Below are 19,805 nucleotides of genomic sequence, written 5' to 3'. Positions count from 1 at the left end.
TCCACAAACTACATATGTCCAGGTGGTTGAACATAATGGCGTCCAGGGCTGAGTTCCCCCGATCCGGCTAGCCTGGATACCCCGGATTCTGACACAATGACATCCAGGATTCAGCCCTGTTTGTCGTTTCTCATGCGGCATCACCGACAAAGCATACGGTCGGGCCGCTTTGTTGCGTGCCCCTGCATCGTGGCGATGAGGCCGACCCGGCGGGGCTTATGCGCCCGAGGACACGTAACCTGACAAACTTGCATGATGATTGGTCTGGTAACGGTCGTGAGGAGCTGATTCCGCCAAGAGCCTCAAGGCCTACAGCAGCTGAATAGAACACGGGTGATGAGGGCTCTGGGCGACGCGGAATAGGTTTAGCTTCCCCCGACCGTGGCGGTGAGCGTTCGTATCCCAACGCTAGACACCATAGTCGCATGCATGCAGATGACAAGTAAGATGATGCAGCCCCGGAGACCAACTCTGCTTATGCGACATTAATAGTAATGGCTCAAAAATGGGTGTAAATCACATTTATATAAAGATAGTCATATCCACCGGCAAGACTCGATTCTAATCCCAACAGCCCTCCCCATAGGATCTTGTATCCATTGTACTTTTATAAAGATGAGCTTATGTTACGAGAACCACGACTTATCACACATATTTCGAAGACCGAAGGATGCAAAAATCCATCCCTGCCGGAAACGTATCATCATTTGCTGCGATGGAACTTGGCAATCCGCCGTCTCAGGCAAGAAGAACGTCGCCTCCAATGTGACGCGCCTTTGCCGCGCTCTAAATGGAGTTGGAACCGACGATGAAGGGAACCAGTGGCAGCAGATAGTCTGGTATGATTCGGGAATTGGTACGACCTCCGGTGCTCTGGGCAAGCAAATCGAAGGCGCCATTGGCCAGGGCCTGGAGGGAAATGTCATCGAAGCATATAACTTCTGTGTCCTAAACTACAACCCCGGCGATCAAATCATGTGTTTCGGTTTCTCGAGGGGTGCGTTCACGGCCCGTGCCATCGCTGGTCTGATCTCGGACATTGGTATCTGCAGAAAACAGGATCTGAACCAATTTCCGAATCTCTGGAAGATGTATAAGAAGAATAAACCCGGCGAACGGTTCTATTGCAGTGATATCTGGTTTGAATGGATGAATGGAAAGGCCGACGAGAATCAGGGTGCTGGAGGCGACTGTTTTGTGTTTGAGAAGCGCCCTTCGGGTGATTGGGCCCAAGAGGGGTCAAGGAACGTGGAGGTTGTGGGTGTCTTTGATACCGTCGGCGCCATTGGAATGCCCGAGGTGCTAGGAGTAAAACTATCGTCGTGCCTGTGGTGGTCTGATAGGAGTGCACGCGACATTGTTGGACTCTCACCAAGTAAGCAACCGGAACCCTTTCTTTCCTCCGTGCTTTGCTGTTGGGATATGATGATTTGATGACTGACCAACGGGCCCTCAGATATCAAACACGCATTTCAAGCTTTGGCCCTCGATGAACACCGGAATGCCTTTTCACCTACCCTGTGGTACCTCCAGAAGCTTGGAAATGTGACTCCAGATCAGGTAGAACGTCAAAAGAAAATGGTCAGAGCGAAGGCCCAAGAATGGGACGATCTGTTGCAAAAGGCAATCCGCCTCAAAGACAGTGGCAATGCCAGTGATGAAGACGTCAATAACGCAGCACGAAAGCTCAACGAGATCGCTAAAGAGTTAAACGAGGAGAGTCGAAAGTTAATAAAATTGGAAGACGATCGCCGGCATCAGGCACACCCCCGAACACTGAGACAGGTGTGGTTCCCCGGCTATCACATTAATATCGGTGGAGGGTCCGACGATTCCCTGCGAAATGAAGGTGACATGGAAGAAATGTCTAACATCACCTTCGCATGGATGTTGGACCAGATCAGACCCTACCTGTCGCTCAACGAAGAATATGTTCTCCAGGAGAGAGAAGCGTGGGAATATTATATTTCCAAGCTCGCCGAAACTTCAAATAACGATAATTCCTGGGGATCATGGGTTCAGCGCAAGGCTGCATTCATAATCTCGGCCTTCAGACGTCCCACAACTTCTGCTACGCGCAGGGGCACACATCGAACCTATGGCTGGGGAACAGGCCATATGCAAGACAGCTTTACCCCGTTCTATTATCTGAACGGATCGACGCCGCGCACTCCCGGGCGCTATGACTCTTTTGATAAAGATGGAAACGCACTCGGGGAGTCTTTTGAGTACGTTCATCCGGTGGTCGGGTTCAGACAAAAGCAGCTCAAGGACTACACGCCGATTGGACCTGGTGTCAGATTCAATCGCCGGGAGGCAGTTGACGAGAAGGGTCATCCTACTCATGTTTATGATGTAGGCGATGGCCTGGGCTGCAAGACTTTACCCGAGTGGCGCCTCGGAGGTGTAGATTCATATGAGAGGCTGGCTATCACTAGCAAGGCTGCATATGACTATATCGACGAACTGGACCTATACCTGAAGACCGGTATTAAGACAGCTCGCCGATCTGTCTGGGGAGTCGCAGATATCGACCTCGGAATCGAATCATCTGAATCCACTGAGCCTGAACACGAGAGCGTGCAAGAAATATGCTTTAGATCAGAGAGCTTTCGACAGAGTGGTTTCCAATCTACGTGCTTTGAGGCTAAGGGGTTCCAGTTGAACACCTCGGCAATTTCATACAAGCAGACCGTGATTACGCCATGAGAGTTGTCATGCTGGTCCAGAATGAAGAGAAACAATAGGGAGAGGTGTCATTTGATCAACGCCCATGTACACAGTTGATGTATTTTTGCATATTTTGAACGGCGTTCAACACATGTATTTCGATTATCCCAAGGCATAATTCAATGTATTTCACCTAGTTCCTTAATTTAGCCCAGTAAAGATAGATGTACGCACCTGGTTTGTGGGGAGAATGCACCCGACGTCATAGGGCTGGGTTCCAAGAAATCCAAGACCTGAATGACCAGAGAAAAGGAGGGAGACCTGAAGGCACCACAATTAATTGACTCCATTGCGATGCAGTATCTCCATTGAGACCCAGTTGTTCTTCTGAAATCCCCCAAAAAACCCAGAAAGTTGCAACCCTAGGACCCGAGCCAAGCGGCTACGTCATCTCGATGGATGGTATATTCCACCCGTGGGACCTGGCTGGATCGATCTTGAATGTTGTTGAGGCTGTCAAACTATTTGCAGCTGCCGGGACCTTTTTCGTTGTAGGTGTTATATTGACTATTCGACAACCCCGGAGTCCTAATCGAGCTTTGTGCACTATGGTACCGCGCAAGGTGTACAATCTATGCCAGGGCCCGACAGTGACCTCGGAATTAGCGTGTGACCCGTCACAATGTCCACAGAAGGTCTTTCACAAGCTTGTTGAGGGTCAAACCCGTAAGAAAGACAGTGTAGAAGACTTACACGATGACAAATTGTCGAAATGGGATACATTAGATGAGTTACAGAAGGCTCGCGCTTGCGGGCAGTTCGGCTCTACGGAAACCAGTGATCTTTTCTTAAAAGTGAGTGAAGTTTGGATCGATACAGGAATTTCGAGAGGAACTTAACATATATATGCCTGCCAGGTATACCATGATGCCTTGTGTTCTCTAGAGAAGAACCCAAAATCGGGGGTTGTATCACCCAAGCTGTTGGGGAGCACAGGCGTTGTCCCACTGACAATTGTCGCACCGTTACCCGATCTTTGTCGCCATTTAGCAAATTGCATTGCGCGCGCCGAAAGCGAAGTCTTCCTAGGGACCAATTTCTGGATTCACTCGGACGCATCGACATTAGTGACCAATGCCATCCGCGAACTCTCAAAACGAGCCGGGCAGAGGGGGCAGAAAGTAGTCATGAAGATGATCTATGATCGAGGAGATCCCCGTCAAGTAAGTGACCTGATTTACGCACTATCTATGTAGAACACACATTCTCGGACATCGTTCTAATAGATCATCAGGCATGGGACAACAGACTAAGAGTCCACGAGGAACAGTACATCGACGGAAAAGTAAAGCTACCTGCAGCGAGCGAGATCCCCAATGTCGATCTCCAGGTTATCAACTTCCATCGGCCTGTCTTCGGAACCTTTCATGCAAAGTTCACCGTTATTGATCGACGCATAGCTCTCATACAAAGCAGTAATATCCAAGACAATGATAACCTCGAGATGCTGGCTCATATTGAGGGCCCAATTGTTGATTCTTTCTATGATGCTGCTTTGCTGTCGTGGGGAAAGCCTCTCAAGCCGCCGTTCTCACTCTTGAACTCTCCGGCGGCGAATGCTCCGATACCATGCCATGGGGAACAGAGCGATGGCATTCCACTAGCTGATGGAAATGGAGTCCTTGCCGAGCATACTACCACGTCTCCAAGTTACGATGTGGATCTCAACCACGAAGCCTGGAGAGTTAATAACCGCATTCACCCAAAAGGCAATGAAACACGCACTAAGGCCGTCAGCCGTCATCTCAGTATGTACAGCTTCACTTATTCAGGATAATCCCTAACAACTAGCTAGATACAACTATTCAACCCCATACAACCGGCGATGCACCAGACACCGACCAGGAGCATCTATTAACACCTTATATGGTCTTACCTCGACACGAGCCGGTTGCAATGGCAGTGGTTAACAGAGAACCGTTTGGAAGTAAGTTGAAACAGAAACAACAAGACATCAAAGATGACTGTCCCTAACTCTCAATATCTTCAAGCCCCAAATCACAGCAGCGTCTACACCCCCCAAAACTCCGCATGGTTATCCGCAATCAATCATGCCGAGCACACCATTCTCATCCAAACCCCGAATATGAACGCCGAGCCTCTCATGCAACCTCTGATTAACGCCGTTCGCCGCGGCGTAGTATTATCCTGCTATCTATGCCTCGGGTATAACGACGCAGGCGAGCTCCTTCCATTCCAAAATGGTACCAACGAAATGATTGCGAACAGACTGTACAACTCTCTGGAAACCGACGAAGAGAAGTCTCGATTGCGGGTATACTATTACGTCGGCAAAGACCAAACTCGTCCGATCCATAATAGTTTCAAAAAGCGGAGCTGTCATATCAAGTTGATGATTGTTGATGAGCAGATTGCCATTCAGGGTAAGTGAAACAAGGATACTGGAAGAGTAAAGCTGATTCACGACAACTCTCTTAGGCAATGGAAACCTCGACACACAATCTTTCTTCCACAGCCAGGAGATCAATGTTCTCATTGACTCCAAGCTAGTTTGCCGTGCTTGGGCTGAGTTGATCAATCGCAATCAAAACACTGCTAAATATGGTGCTGCAAGTACTAGAGATGGTTGTTGGCATGATCCTGACACTGATCAGATGCCGTCGGGCTCAATGGGGCCTGTACCGGGTCGTTTCAGTTGGGCGAAGGGGGCTATTGGTGCTGTGAAGCGAGTGAGAGGTGTCGGTGGGTTTTGAGAGCTCGGTGGGTCGCTCATATATCTGTCCAGGTAGAATTCCTCCCTTTTTGGATACTATTATATGACAAGATAAATCTGGAGGAACTATGCCCTAATGGCTTTAGGTAAATGGAACTTATTGACGACAGTTCCAATCTATCCTTCTACACTAGCACTCCGATTGTAGAGCAAATGTTAAGAATTCGTGTTAGATTGACATTGATCGAGCCTGATATCGTCATGTGCGACCGGATCATTTCTGTAAATACACCGAAACAAAAACCTCTGCATCGTGTATCTTGCACAAGAGAGCTCAGAACTGAACTTCGAAATGAGACGACAGTCCGTCTGTCTCATGATTTGACTCCCGCCAGCCAACAAAGCAACCGAAAGTCTGTAAAAAAAAGGCATTCGTCATGTCCCGCTCATACGATCAGCCAATAATAGACATAGTAAACTATGTTTACCACTACTTGATCGACCCAGATGACGAGGCAATTTGGGGATGTGCACGAACGGCCCTCCTCGACGCAATGGGCTGCGCTATAGAGACAGCGGCGACGAGCATGGAATGCCAAAAGCTGCTCGGCCCCGTGATCAAAGGGACTGTCGTGCCGGGTGGATTCAGGGTTCCGGGAACGGCGTTGCAGGTTGACCCCGTGAAGGGGGCTTTTGATCTGGGCGTCTTGATTCGGTATCAGGATCATAATGATGCACTAAGCGGTGCGGAGTGGGGACATCCATCAGGTATGATAGATCCGAGGAATGGAGTTGCGATTGGTGTTACTAGGCTAATATATGATTCCGATCGCAGATAATCTCGGTGCTATAATCTCGGTGATGGATTGGCTGTCGCGCGCAAACTTATCTGAACGAGGGGTTCACAGTGGCCCGCCCTTGACGATGCAGATACTGCTCATTGCGCTGATCAAGGCGTACGAGATCCAAGGGTGTTACCAAATGCGGAACGCGTTCAATTCCTATGGAATCGACCATGTGGTATTGGTCAAATTGGCTTCCACAGCTGTTGTTTGTTGGTTGCTTGGACTGACTGAAAATCAAGCCATGGCAGCCATTTCTCATGTTTGGATGGACGGCCATCCAAACCGGCTATACAGATCCGGCACAAACACTATCCCAAGGAAAGGGTGGGCAGCAGGAGATGCGACGAGAAGAGCTGTGCAATTGGCACTGCTGGTACGGGAAGGCCAGCCTGGTTCACCCGAGGCTTTGAGCGCGAAGCCGTGGGGTTTTTGGGAGCAGACGTTTGGTGAGACGGGATTTGTACTTCCACGACCCTTTGGTTCGTGGACAGTACAAAACGTGCTGTTCAAGAATATGCCCGTAGAAGGACATGCGATATCGGCCGTGGAAGCAGCCGTACTGCAAGCTCGTCTGTTTCGACAAATGGGGTTGTCAGATCCTCTCAAACAGGTCAAACGAATAGATCTGAGGACCACTGCTGCTGCCTTCTTAATCGTGAACAAGCATGGACCGCTGCGCAATGCTGCTGATCGTGACCATTGCATCCAGTATGTGGTTGCCTTGGCTTTCTTGAAGGGCAGTCCACCAGAGGCTAGGGACTATCTAGATAAGAGTCCATGGGCGACGAGCGAAGAACTCGGAGTTTTGCGAGAAAGAATAGTGGTGCAGCCCGACTCTAGGCTCACCGAGGATTACCTAGACTTGGACAAGAAGAGCATCGGTGCGGGAATGACTGTTCATCTCGAAGATGGTTCTTCGATCCCTGAGATCCTAATTGAGTACCCCGTTGGACATGCCCGGAATCCAAAGACACCAGCAGCGGTGCAAAAGAAGTTTTTCCAAAACATGGGGCTTATGTTCTCCGCAACAGAGATTGGTCGGATATTGGGTGCTGTTCAAGATCCAAATACGTCGGTCTCGGATTTCATGGACTTGTTCACCCGTCCGTCGGCCAAAGTAAAATTGTAGAAAGGCAACGCTATCTGCAATATCACAAGTCGGATGTTCTAACCAAAGAAATTTGATCTTGTTCAGGGTATCTAGTGCTGTCGCTCTCTTTCGCTCAATCGATTTTGCCAACACCCTGTAGCGTCAGATAGACATCTGTTCCCCACCCCCAAAGACTTTGCACCGCAATGCTACCACCAAAGTACTCGGCGTAGGCTCGGCTAAGCGGCAACCCATAGCCAAGGCCTGCGATACTGCTGATGTGGCCACCGCTAGCAGCGATGGTGTTCAATGCATCCATACTGCCATTCTCCGAGCCCTGGTAGTCCATATCCGAGAAAGTAGTAAAGCTGTAGGACCAGATATGGGGTATGACCTCGGGGGGGATACCACCTCCACGGTCACGGATGCGGATTGTGATACTCTGAGATGACGGGGCCGAATACCCTATAGTTTCATTCTCACTAGCTCCATCACGTTTACCATCCGAGTCAAACTCAAAACCAGTATCAGTATCTCCTCGGACCGGGGGTTCGTTCCCGGGGACATCTGGAGCAGCGGCGATGGTCACCTCGATAGGCTCACGCTCATTTCCATTTTCAATAGTTGCTCGGAACGCATTCTTCAAGAGTTCGGTGATGATATACTCCAGGTGCACGGGAATATGAGCAAAGGAAGCCTCGGGTTGACCTTCAATCTTCAGATATGGTCGAACTCCGTATTTGAGTTCACAGATTTCTCCAACGAAATCCTCGCATAGCCGGATAATGCGTGCCGGCTGTAAGGCTGTGTCAATTACGCCTATGTAATTTGACGGAACCGAGTTCTTGGGTACTGGTGCATCAGCGCCATCTGATGGGTTGTCACTGATGGGCTGAGATGCATAACGGAGAGCCAAATGCTGCTCCGCAATTAAGCGCGTTCCAATACGCGCACGCAGATGCGTGTCCAAAAAGGTCGTCACGTCGGCTGGGCTGACATACTTGCTGCACTCCAAAAACCCACGTGCAAGGACGGGAATTGTGTTTGTATGGGTTTGTACGAGGTCTGCCAGTACATCTCCAAACTGCTTTTCCTCTTCGAGTGTCGTGATGCGGCGTTGTTGATATGGGAGGAGAGTAGACAGCGAGTGGAGGTAATTATGGTAGATCTTGGAGACGTGAGGGTTCGAGACGACGATGAAGGGAAGGTTGCGTAATGCTTGGATCCGAGAAGCCAAACGGGCGGGCAGGAGAGAGAGTGTGAAGTTGGCGGAAGCTAGAAGAGCGTCTTTGTTTAATGGCGGGCGGCCGTGTCTGGGTTTTTAGGATGGGGTGAGCAAATTTATTTATTTAGATCAGAATATTTATCCGAGACTAACTTCAGCAGGTCCGCAAGTGTCAAAGGTCGGCGGGGACTCGCAGCCAGCTGCGCAACATTGTCTTTGGCGACATCGAATGGGCGACCAGCCCAATTTTGACTCTGCGTGGACGATTGACGGGAAAGGTGTAATCGCGTAAGCGGAAGGGGCCGGTAGCCAGGCCGGAATGGCATCGCTCTAGGTATTGAGGTTGCCATCATGAATTGTGGCCATAGAATGGGGAGAGAAGTGTGAGGGAGATAGTAGTGAGACCCGGGACGGAAGATCTGCATCGGCGGTGCGGATATCGTCGGTCGCTTATGTTGTTCTTGCAGATCAGCAGGGATTCGACCTCCTATCTTACCGATAAATGGCGTATTTACTTGAATTTCTACATTTTGATGTTGTACATGGCTCATAAATCGTCTCGATTTCTGTGCGTATCACTCAAATTGATGATTGTATTCATGAAATTGGCTCCATCTGCATGGATGCTTGCACATCGGTCCCGGAAAGCTGGGTAATCATAAGATGTACATGCAAGTGGCATGGCGGATGAAAGCAGGTCGCGTAATTGGTATCAAGTCATCTCGCTGAAGCAAAAAAATAAATCAAAGAAGAGAACCCCAGTATCCAGATTACCCCCATAGCGTTGTTCGTTCAGCCCATGTCGAGTGGATAAGGTAAATGATCGACGGCGATTGTACTCCCTCAAATGCGTCCGAGGCATGTCGATTAGAGATCTTTACTGCGTAGTCACAGCTCCATCCTGTTCGACATGGACGTGCTCGGTAGATTCGAAGGTTTGGACAGTATCATCGGGGAACTCGACACTAGGAATGGTCCATGTTAGCACCATGGCAAACACCAAGAGATATGGTCCGAGAGTTGCGAGTCGAATTAAGGTGAGCCACTTACGTGAAACCCTTGATGATGCTGTATTCATGTCGGATCACACCGCCCTTCTCCTTGGCTGTGGCCTTGGCCCTTGACAAAATATGTGTTAATATCGAGGTAATTGCAGAGAGTGGGGTGAGACGGCATACTTATCCAGCTCCTCGACAGGAGCGTCGGCCTTCAGAGTGATCTATATGAATGTGAGTTAGAGAATACCGGTAGAAAGGACCAGGTAACTCACATTGTAAAGAGGCATGTTGATAGATCCGAAGTGCAAAATGTTGGAAAGGAAGAGTGTTCACGGAAGAGTGAAAGAGTGAAAGAAGAATTTATAGTGGGACTGATAAGAGGGGCTTAACACTACACTTTATTTTTTGGGGGCGTTTTGAGGGAGGTGCCTTGAAGCAGGTACCTTGGATCACCGGCAGCCTACAGATGTACTAGGTACCTCTCGTTCTTCTTTGATGCACACCCTCCTAAGCCACATAAGTCACCTGGGCACGGTGAAACTAACAGGTCTTGCTATCCTACTTGCTACATACCCTACGTGTGACTTGAGAATGCCGTGATCTGAACTCTAGTTTTGCAAAGGAGATGTCTGGTCTGAGATGGTGTCAGCATGTCGTATTAGTGGGTGTTAGGTTCGACTCAGCCTCCAACAGCCCGGTTTCCCATAATTGCACCCATTCCTGAAATGGCTATGGTATCTCCTTTCTGATTCCAGTCCCGCCCAACGAAGGAGGGGAAAATCGCCGTTGATGTAACAATGCGAACAATGACATCATATCCGAGAAAACGCGGGGCAATATGTCGTGCATAGCGAGATGGATCAAATGCTTCAATAGACTCTATATTCTACTTAGATATATCTTGTTTCTCTATAATCCTATGTGACCATCCTTTTCGCGGGAAGGCATCTTCATGCCGTGCATTCCCTGGTAATTTGGGCTTACTGGAGCCTTCCACTCTTCGAGGACCTTGTCATCTGCCAGTTGATATACCTCCACGCCCAACGGACGACAAGTGGCCCCCATACCACCTTCCTTGTCATCCCAGCCCCAGTTGGAAAGATCACCTGCGAGTACTATTAGCATGGAAATGAGAAATGGGTGTACCATAGAAGGTGCCATACCGCCAGGGCACGCGGAGAGCGCGCAGAGGACATCCACTTCGGCAAAGAACTCAAAGTACTCGCCTGCCCGGGCAGGGGAGGTCTCCATGAAGTATTTTCCATCCTCATCTAGTCCTGTCACTTGAAACACGTTCAAGACATCGTGGACATCCAACTCCGTCAGCCCATAGGGGACAACGGAGCGAGTGAGATTTGAGTGACAGTGGAAGTCGAAGGTCTCTCCGCCCATGAGCAAGTTCACGTAAGGATCGCAACGAGTGCCCATCAAGTCATGCACTCTTCCACCAAACTGCGTAGTGCCGAATACGACCTCCGGGTTTCGCTTGCCATCGGGTCCAAGCACGTCATGCAGCTGCCCGCCGCCCAGCGAGTCACCAGTGATGGTTACGAGGGGTCGCAGGTACGGCAGGTTTGACCATAATCGATCGCCTACTGAGACATGGGAGGCATGAATCTGTCGGGTACGTGCAGCCCACATCCGTTCCCGCGGATTGTTCGCGTTCCAGATATTCAGGTCTCCTACCTGTGGGCCGTTTGGTGTGGTCAGGCGGCAGATATTTCCGGCAGGGACAACCCAAGCTTGGGCGGAACACGGTCTGATGGTAAAGGATTCCTTTGAGATGCGCGCAGACGGGCTGGATGCGGTCTCGGAAATTGAACGGTACAACTGCGAAGTCGCATGAACCCCCGAATCGGGGGGTGCTGTATATGCTGGGGGTGGTCGTCGTGCAGACATTGTTATGCCTGAAATCCTTTGAGATTCTAGAGGATTTGACGCGCAACCTACTCAATAAGCTAAAATAAAGGATTATTCATAGCCGGGGAAGGTAGATTTATAGTCGTATGAATGATCGGGGGATTCGCCGACATCAACGATTTCTGCCCCGCTTGCTAGCCACGGAGGGAAATTACATCCCGCAATTTCTGATGGAACGCGGAGTGAGAAAGCGAGCTCTCGTATGGAAAAGTGCCGTTGACCCCAGAAGCGCTGCGGGGTCCTTTGCTGGGTGGAGATGACCGGGCCGGTAGACGATAAGCGTCGTGGCCTCAGGCCAAATCTGATATCGATTGTGCTTACATCAGTCAATTCTCGAACCATTGATGCCTCAGGCCTGAAATCATCTCCCAGTCTTGGAAGGTGGAGACCCTGACTAAGGTTTCTTCACTCCGCTTTGGCAAAAAATAATTGCTACTGATTTTTTGGTCGGCAGTGAAGTCCCCTACTTTGATTGCGCTTGCCTTTTTTCTCTTCGATAATAGAAGGTGTGCATCTGTTGAGGTATAATACCTCTTTACAGACAGCATGGAGCAACAGTCCAACAGGGCGCATCGCCCTGTGAAAGAGAAGAAGAAATTCGAGGGTAAGGCGAGACCACTCTGATACAAAAACTGCGGACTGTCTGATTTCGAGCCCATGCTGATGAATGATTCTTTACAGGTGCCAATCCCAAAGCTTTCGTCTCTTCTAGACCTGGAAAACTCAACAAGCAGGCTGCACGAGCGCACGATGTACGTATATCGGAACTTTTTGCTGGTCAATCGATGCTGACCTAGATCTCTCCTCCAGGTCAAAGAAAAGAGACTCCATGTTCCCCTCGTGGATCGTATGCCCGAGGAGGCCCCGCCAGTCGTTGTCGCAATCGTGGGACCGCCAGGAGTTGGCAAGACAACTCTGCTCAAATCGTTGATCCGTCGCTACACCAAACAAACTCTCAGCTCGCCGCAAGGCCCTTTGACTGTTGTTACCACCAAGCGCAAGCGTCTAACCTTCCTCGAATGCCCGTCCGATTCACTTGCAGCCGCGATCGATGTTTCTAAGATCGCAGATATTGTGCTTCTCATGATTGACGGCAATTTTGGATTTGAGATGGAGACTATGGAGTTTTTGAACGCCTTGTCGACAGCCGGTATGCCGGGTAACGTCTTCGGTATTCTTACACATTTGGATCAGTTCAAAAAGCAAAGCACCTTGAAGGATGCCAAGAAGCGCCTGAAGCACCGTTTCTGGAGTGAGCTGTACGCCGGCGCAAAGCTCTTCTACCTATCTGGCGTTATCAACGGCCGTTACCCTGATCGTGAGGTGCACAATCTGTCACGGTTCTTGTCGGTCATGAAAAACCCTCGTCCGCTCGTGTGGCGCAACTCGCACCCGTACTCGCTCGCAGATCGCTTCCTGGACATTACGCCTCCTACTCAGATTGAAGAAAACCCGAAATGCGATCGCACAGTTGCGCTTTACGGTTATTTGCGCGGTACTAACTTCCCCGCCCATGGAGCTAGAGTTCATGTTCCTGGTGTTGGTGATTTGACTGTTGCCAACATTGAGGGCTTACCCGATCCATGCCCAACCCCCTACATGGACCAGCAAATCGCCAAAGCAACAGGCAAGTCAAACAGGCGCAAGCTTGGCGAGCATCAGAAGCTACTCTTCGCTCCCATGTCTGATGTTGGCGGTGTCCTGGTCGACAAGGATGCGGTCTACATCGATATCAAAACCAACACCTTCGACCGGGACTCAGATGAGGATTCAGATGACGAGGAGCGCCGGGGCCTTGGTGAACATCTTGTTGTTGGTCTTCAGGGTGAGCGCAAGTTGCTCGGTGAGGCCGACCAGGGTGTTCGTCTCTTCCGTGGTGGCGAGGCTATTGCTCAAGCCGACGACGACGAGACAGGACGAAAGGATCGACGCCGCGCTCGCGTGGCTGTGCCCGAACAGGACGACGAAGACATTCCCGAAGGATTCGATAGCGAAGAGGAAGCCGAGGAAGAGTTTGATGAAGACGATGTAACCGATGATGAAGGCGAACTCGACATGTCCGCACCCGCAGACTTTGGTGCACGCTTCAAGGCCAAACAGAACGGAAATGCTGAGGGAGAGGAAGAAGATATGGCTTTCGCGGACAGCGACTCTGACCTGGGCTCCATGTCTTCCGTCTCAGACCAGGAAATTGAGAGTGGCGACGAAGACGAGGACGAGGACGATGACGAAGATGAGGAGGGCAATGTCAAATGGAAGGAGAATATGCTCGCGAACGCTAAGTCTCTTCATGGGAAGCGTCCTCCTTTCCGAGTCACCGACCTGTCAAGAATGATGTACGATGAGTCAATCACCCCTGGCGATGTTGTCAAGAGGTGGCGCGGTGAAGAGTCCGACGACGAAGAGGACGAAGAAGATAGAACCGCCGACGACGAAGGCGAAGATTTCTTCAAGAAGTCCAACAACGAGAAAGAAGATCAAGTCGACTTCCGCGCCGTTCCAGAGTACGACTATGATGAATTGGAGCGGAAGTGGCGGGACGAGGATCTGCTCGATTTAATCAAACTTCGCTTTATCACCGGTAAGCTGTCTGGAGGCGATTCAGACGGTGATGATGATATGGATGAGGATGATGACGACGAGGACGAGGGTGACGGTGATTACGAAGACTTGGAATCGGGCGAGGTGTTTAACGGTATCAAGGACGATGATGAGGAGGAAGAGGAGGAGGAGGAAGGCGATGAGGAGCCCGGAAAGGCAGCCGATCTGGAAGCCGAGCGTGAGCGAAACGCTAAAGAAGGAGGAGCTGAAGCTCCGTTTCGAAGAGGAGGATCGCGAGGGCTTCGGAAAAGCTCAAGATGGGACGCGTGATGGTATCGAGGGCGAGTTTGGCGAAGACGATTGGTACGATTTGCAAAAGGCCAAGCTGCAAAAGCAGGCTGATATCAACCGCGCCGAGTTCGAGACGCTCGACCCTGCCTCACGCGCTCGTGCTGAGGGTTACAAAGCCGGCACATATGCACGCATTGTCCTCGAGAACGTGCCATATGAGTTTGTTTCCAAGTTCAACCCTCGCTTCCCCGTCATCGTCGGCGGTCTGTCGCCTACTGAAGACCGCTTCGGCTACGTGCAGATCCGCATTAAGAGACATCGCTGGCACAAAAAGATTCTTAAGAGCAACGACCCGTTGATCTTCTCGCTTGGTTGGCGTCGTTTCCAGACCATGCCTATCTACAGTACCTCCGACAGTCGGACACGAAACCGCATGCTCAAATACACACCTGAGCACATGCACTGCTTTGCTACCTTCTACGGCCCTCTTGTGGCTCCCAACACCGGTTTCTGCTGTGTAAACTCATTCTCGAACAAGAACCCCGGTTTCCGCATCGCCGCCACCGGTGTTGTTCAGAGCGTGGACGAGCACACAGAAATCGTCAAGAAGCTCAAGCTCACTGGTCACCCTTACAAGATCTTCAAAAATACCGCCTTTATCAAGGATATGTTCAACTCCGCATTGGAAATCGCCAAGTTCGAAGGTGCATCTATCAAGACCGTTTCCGGTATTCGTGGTCAGATCAAGCGTGCGCTGGCGAAACCCGAGGGCTGTTTCCGTGCTACATTCGAAGACAAGATCTTGATGAGTGATATTGTCTTCTTGCGCGCCTGGTACCCCATCAAGCCACACCGCTACTACAACCCTGTGACCAATTTGCTGGACCAGGTTGAGGGCGAAAAGGGTGATGCCGGATGGCAAGGCATGCGCTTGACCGGTGAAGTCCGTCATGCCCAGGGTATTGCCACACCCAAACTCAAAGACTCGGCTTACAAGCCCATTGAGCGACAAGCCCGTCACTTCAACCCGCTTCGCGTGCCCAGACAGCTTGCTGCCGATCTCCCCCTTCAAGTCACAGATCACCAAGATGAAGCCTCACAAGGAGCAGACCTATATGCAGAAGCGTGCCGTTGTGCTTGGAGGCGAGGAGAAGAAAGCCCGTGACCTCATGCAGAAGCTTACTACCATGCGTAACGAGAAGCAGGCTAAGCGATCTGCCAAGCAAGAGGAGCGCCGCAAGGTCTACCGCGCCAAGGTGGCTGATAGTTTGGAGAAGAAGGCCGAGCGTGAGAAGAGAGAGCGCAATGACTACTGGCGCAAGGAGGGCAAGAAGCGCAAGAACCCCGATGAAGACTCTGGTGGCCGCGGACGCGGCAAGAAGCGCAAGTGATCTTTCTTGGACATGTCTTAATCCACTTGGGTCTTTTCTTTGCATAGATGGCGTTTGAACCCAAAACTTGTACCTACCTACATTATGGATGTTTATTTCCACCAAAACTATTTCATGACTCCACTACTATTTCTCCAGACTAGCTTCGCATTATAGTTCCCCTGTCACTTCTCTCCTGTACTGCGTTCTGTCCTATTGCCTCTCTATTGTCAATATACTCCGGTCTCCGATCCCAAGAACAGATGGTCTGACTCACTGACTCCAAGGCTGAAGGTTCTCAGAGCAAACCCAAGGTTCGAAATGTGTTGATATTTCCCGATATTGTTTAGTTCTCGAGTTCCGAGTCCTCTTTCCGTCGCCCGACACCATAACGGGCAGCGCTCCTTCACAAAGTTGGGCAAATTCCATAACAAGATTAGTAGTTCTCACAGTCTCATCTATATCATCCTCGCGATGCCCTGTTCTCCTCCCTCTCCAATTATCTACCTTCATATATTTTCCATCAAGCTCCATCAAAGCTCGATCTCATTCCACCAATACAAACCTCTTTTCCCAGTATCAAGCAACCATTAGAAGACATGGCCCCTATTTCAGGCTCTGACAACTCCTTCTCTCCTCGGGAAACCAAACCGTATGAGGTCAATATGGAGAAGGAGATGTTCATTGCCAAGTTTCTACTTGGGTTTTTTGCCGTCGTGGTCGGCACAATCGTTGCGTACTGTTTGTAAGTCCACCGTCCACCATTTCATCACAGATATATACTAATGATTCTCTTCAGGTGGCTTGATATAAAGCCCAAGTACAAGGAAATCTGGAAGCCCAAGCTTAAGCGCAGGCTCCAGGACTACGAGGAGAAGTATGAGGAGTGCAAGAAGAAGCTTGGTGCCTGGCATGGTCCCAAAGAACCAGGTAAGTCAATTCCCAGAATGCCTTACGCTTGATATTAACGTTCTTCCAGCTGTGCCGGCACCAGCCCACGTGGTTGATCGTGATGCTCCTCAGGTATCGGAGGCCGATAGGATCACCACTAATATGACTCCGGAGTACCTGAAGAAGACGACTGCGGTCATGTTCCCCGCTGTATAGGGGCTGATAATGTTTGTGGCTTAGTCCAGGTAGAGGTATCAAAGGCCTGCCGGACTAATGACTATACTTTACATGGAGGAGCAATGTCGTTCTCTTTTTCTTCTAGTTTCTCTCTCTCTTCCCTTACTTCTCTCTCTCCTCTTTTTTTTCTTTTCTTTCGTCTGTTCTTGAGATTGGGGCTGGTTCCCTCTTGATTTGTTCTCAGCTTGCTCTCACATTCGGCTGAGTTGTTTGTGACTTTGGGTTTCTTTCTACTGTAATCTATGATTCTTGTTGTCATTGGAGTTGAGTCATTATATCGGAGTCTATTTCTCGACTCTATTTGATCTAATCTTTGTTGTGACTCCTCCAAATATGATTCTCTTTTTCGGTCTTTGGTTTTTTCAAACAAAAATGGATATCGATGGTAGTCGTGCTTGTAGATGTTGTGGATGTAGGCGTGGGTAATACTTCGAAGTATAGCCCATCCGGCACAAGGCCCCAAGCTCATCAAACAGCCACTTCCATCTGCGGATGACGACAGAGCTCAGAAGATTGACGCAGAGTTTCTTTTTGCAAAATCCTCCGCTGCTAAATTAGATGAATTTGGTTTAGTACCATCCACGTGACCACGCCTCGCACGCGCGTTCCGACACAAGTGACCCTCTCCTCTGCCAATGACTGCGATTTTTGGTCCTAGTATCCTCAGGCGCATTTATGTCAAGAATAGCTCTTATTGTCCGCATTGTTTCCCTCGAAATTCTGTTGGGCCATTCATCCGGTGTCTGAATCACGGCCGGGAAGCCCATTTGCCGCCTCGTGCTGTCGCAACCCTTGCGCGCGTGTGTTGGTCGATCGCCACCGATCGGGCAGATCCTCCTAGTTTTCACAGCACTCACACGCGTCTTGTTAAGATCCCGACCGTCAGTTGCATCTAAATTACAGGGTGTCGGATATTCCCGGCTCCCATTCTCAATGCGTTGACTCGGCGAGCACAGGACATGCGTGTTGAGACTCGGCCGCGTAAACCCGCTGGATCGCGCGTATTTGTCGATTGTCGCCAATCCAAACATATTCTTTAATTTCCCACCGCCTGACCCTGACCATGAATGACGGCTGTGATGCTTTGTCCAGTCGCGGGGTGCCCGATGCGGAGGCCAGTACGAACACCCACTCCATGAACAACGCGTTGTCTCCTGCGCCTCACAAATCAATTCCTTCGGCTGAGATCCAAACCACCCAATCAGCACAATTATTGTCACTGCAAATAGATGGCTTGAACGCTGTTGCTATCGCTCACGGCGAGGGTAATCCGAACCCAGCCTATATCGAATCATCAGAGCGTGACCGACGACCAGACGGTTCCGCCAGTACCCTCACGGATTCTCTTTCCGGTCTTCTCTCCTCCTCGAGCAGTGACGTTGGCCATGCGAAAGAGCTTGGCAATAACCCCAATCCATTGAATGGGCATACAACGAGACCAGAGATAGACCAAGAGTTATTGGAATCCCGACTTGCCCCACAGACGGAACCAATGAACGGAAACACTTCAATAGATCGATGGCAACCCTCATTGTCACCGATCAAAGCGAGCAATGCTTCAATATCCCCACCGCCATCCCCGAAGCATTCGCGCACAAGGTCAAACTTTGATACTCGGTTGGCCTCAGGCCAGAAACGGAAAGCAGCTGGCGGCTTCAAGTCCATCTTGGATTCCCCCGCAATTTCTAGTGCCGATGCGAGTGGACCTGGGCGACGACGTTCGAAGAGCACGGGCTCGTCAGCTTATGGAAGTAGGATTGCACAGGTAAAGCGTTCCCTCACTCCTTTAATCGTCCATGGCTCATTCATATTACCAGTTGTCGGTCCATATCCGCACGCGGTTATCATACGCGGCCGCCAAGGTACAAGAACAAGCCCGGCAGTCGCGTGAAGCTAATCCTCAAGCGACATTTGGAGCACACAACAGTATATCGCCATTGAGTCCGTCCGCGCCAAGTGACATCGTATCATTGCCAGCCAGAAACTCAACGCCTTTTTCACAAGACTCACAAGCATCTTCCAACGGAAACTCTCATCATCCTCCAAGCCATAACCGCTCCCAATCAGCGTTTCCCTCTAATCAATTCCTTCCAATTCCTAAGCTAGCACCGCCCGTGGATATCATTTCATCAAATGGCCATAACCAACGTCGTCGACCAAACCCTAACGCAATCTCCAAACCTTCAAGCAACAGCCCCATCTCCCGCCACCGACGCCACCATTCAAACCAAGATAATGGATTCAGCCGATCACTCAATAGCTCATCATTCCTAGCGTCCGGGGCGCCCTCGCTCTCATCATACACACATGCACCAACGTCTACACCGAATGGGTTCTATAGACCCCGCACACATTCCCAAAACACACTGATGGAACAAGATGCCATCGAAACCCTGATGTTCATGTCCAGTCCCGAGAACTCGGGATATCGCTTCAGCCCTCGCCCGCTACAAACAGAAAGCACGCAAAGCAGCCTAAACGAGTCTATCAATGCTTCCAGCAACGGAGCCAACCACAATGGAAGCCAGAGCTCACAAACCTCCGAATCTCACATTGGCCATGGCATTGAAACAAAGCCGGGGCTAGAAGCTCATGCTGGCGATGATATCGACCGCTTGCTAGATCAGATGGACAGTGATAGCGAGGACGAGGGTCGCTATGCATCGTATCGCCCTCGGATCAACGGCGCACATCCGTTTCGAGGGCATCAGCTCCCGAGATGATTGCATTTTGTTTTGCGTTGTCTCATGCTTTGAGATTTTGTACCTAGGTAGGGTACCACGCACAGCGTATCATCCATTTATGTATATCGATTCGGACTTTTGGCATAGTTATGCCCATATGATGAGAAAATACGACTTCAAGCTATTGGCTATAAAACCCCCCCCGATCAGGAATACGGCCTGAAATACTTGATAATATGCATGTCATTGATTGCCTCTATTTGATTGGCACCTGGTGGTCCTTAATGATTAAATTACTTCTTTTGTTCA

The 19,805-nt window shown here is 50.2% G+C and overlaps 10 protein-coding genes across 10 annotated transcripts; 7 read left to right on the top strand and 3 right to left on the bottom strand.

Moving 5' to 3' along the window:
* Nucleotides 1-615: 615 nt before the first annotated feature.
* Nucleotides 616-2,709, top strand: N7457_008801 (T6SS phospholipase effector Tle1-like catalytic domain-containing protein; the record flags this gene model as incomplete). The annotated part of the gene is made up of 2 exons (XM_057179844.1): nucleotides 616-1,375; nucleotides 1,457-2,709. The coding sequence occupies 2 exons, from the start codon at nucleotides 616-618 to the stop codon at nucleotides 2,707-2,709; spliced, it is 2,013 nt and encodes a 670-aa protein (XP_057028230.1).
* A 416-nt stretch (nucleotides 2,710-3,125) lies between these two features.
* Nucleotides 3,126-4,507, top strand: N7457_008800 (uncharacterized protein; the record flags this gene model as incomplete). The annotated part of the gene is made up of 3 exons (XM_057179843.1): nucleotides 3,126-3,524; nucleotides 3,588-3,893; nucleotides 4,001-4,507. 3 exons carry the CDS (start codon nucleotides 3,126-3,128, stop codon nucleotides 4,505-4,507), a joined length of 1,212 nt encoding a protein of 403 aa, XP_057028229.1.
* Nucleotides 4,508-4,690: 183 nt separating this feature from the next.
* N7457_008799 (IQ calmodulin-binding motif protein) lies at nucleotides 4,691-5,444 on the top strand (the record flags this gene model as incomplete). The annotated part of the gene is made up of 2 exons (XM_057179842.1): nucleotides 4,691-5,114; nucleotides 5,170-5,444. The coding sequence occupies 2 exons, from the start codon at nucleotides 4,691-4,693 to the stop codon at nucleotides 5,442-5,444; spliced, it is 699 nt and encodes a 232-aa protein (XP_057028228.1).
* Nucleotides 5,445-5,841: 397 nt separating this feature from the next.
* On the top strand, nucleotides 5,842-7,378 carry N7457_008798 (putative 2-methylcitrate dehydratase (PrpD); the record flags this gene model as incomplete). The annotated part of the gene is made up of 2 exons (XM_057179841.1): nucleotides 5,842-6,172; nucleotides 6,240-7,378. The coding sequence occupies 2 exons, from the start codon at nucleotides 5,842-5,844 to the stop codon at nucleotides 7,376-7,378; spliced, it is 1,470 nt and encodes a 489-aa protein (XP_057028227.1).
* Nucleotides 7,379-7,472: 94 nt separating this feature from the next.
* On the bottom strand, nucleotides 7,473-8,989 carry N7457_008797 (alpha-ketoacid dehydrogenase kinase family protein; the record flags this gene model as incomplete). The annotated part of the gene is made up of 2 exons (XM_057179840.1): nucleotides 7,473-8,652; nucleotides 8,718-8,989. 2 exons carry the CDS (start codon nucleotides 8,987-8,989, stop codon nucleotides 7,473-7,475), a joined length of 1,452 nt encoding a protein of 483 aa, XP_057028226.1.
* Nucleotides 8,990-9,441: 452 nt separating this feature from the next.
* Nucleotides 9,442-9,849, bottom strand: N7457_008796 (uncharacterized protein; the record flags this gene model as incomplete). The annotated part of the gene is made up of 4 exons (XM_057179839.1): nucleotides 9,442-9,529; nucleotides 9,615-9,683; nucleotides 9,743-9,783; nucleotides 9,835-9,849. 4 exons carry the CDS (start codon nucleotides 9,847-9,849, stop codon nucleotides 9,442-9,444), a joined length of 213 nt encoding a protein of 70 aa, XP_057028225.1.
* Nucleotides 9,850-10,471: 622 nt separating this feature from the next.
* Nucleotides 10,472-11,461, bottom strand: N7457_008795 (urea carboxylase-associated family protein; the record flags this gene model as incomplete). Its single annotated transcript, XM_057179838.1, has 1 exon — nucleotides 10,472-11,461. The coding sequence occupies one exon, from the start codon at nucleotides 11,459-11,461 to the stop codon at nucleotides 10,472-10,474; it is 990 nt and encodes a 329-aa protein (XP_057028224.1).
* Nucleotides 11,462-12,028: 567 nt separating this feature from the next.
* N7457_008794 (GTPase BMS1) lies at nucleotides 12,029-15,705 on the top strand (the record flags this gene model as incomplete). The annotated part of the gene is made up of 5 exons (XM_057179837.1): nucleotides 12,029-12,086; nucleotides 12,164-12,234; nucleotides 12,293-14,261; nucleotides 14,308-15,273; nucleotides 15,359-15,705. The coding sequence occupies 5 exons, from the start codon at nucleotides 12,029-12,031 to the stop codon at nucleotides 15,703-15,705; spliced, it is 3,411 nt and encodes a 1,136-aa protein (XP_057028223.1).
* Nucleotides 15,706-16,283: 578 nt separating this feature from the next.
* N7457_008793 (uncharacterized protein) lies at nucleotides 16,284-16,791 on the top strand (the record flags this gene model as incomplete). The annotated part of the gene is made up of 3 exons (XM_057179836.1): nucleotides 16,284-16,429; nucleotides 16,484-16,614; nucleotides 16,664-16,791. The coding sequence occupies 3 exons, from the start codon at nucleotides 16,284-16,286 to the stop codon at nucleotides 16,789-16,791; spliced, it is 405 nt and encodes a 134-aa protein (XP_057028222.1).
* A 1,084-nt stretch (nucleotides 16,792-17,875) lies between these two features.
* N7457_008792 (uncharacterized protein) lies at nucleotides 17,876-19,535 on the top strand (the record flags this gene model as incomplete). The annotated part of the gene is made up of 2 exons (XM_057179835.1): nucleotides 17,876-18,577; nucleotides 18,630-19,535. The coding sequence occupies 2 exons, from the start codon at nucleotides 17,876-17,878 to the stop codon at nucleotides 19,533-19,535; spliced, it is 1,608 nt and encodes a 535-aa protein (XP_057028221.1).
* Between the last annotated feature and the right edge of the window lie 270 nt (nucleotides 19,536-19,805).

Source organism: Penicillium paradoxum (genome assembly GCF_028828445.1).
Source record: "Penicillium paradoxum strain IBT 22861 chromosome Unknown utg000007l_segment0_segment0, whole genome shotgun sequence".
In the NCBI taxonomy this organism is placed as follows: Eukaryota; Fungi; Ascomycota; class Eurotiomycetes; order Eurotiales; family Aspergillaceae; genus Penicillium; species Penicillium paradoxum.
Note: the sequence above shows the minus strand (reverse complement) of the source record. Positions and strands in the feature narration are given on the sequence as shown.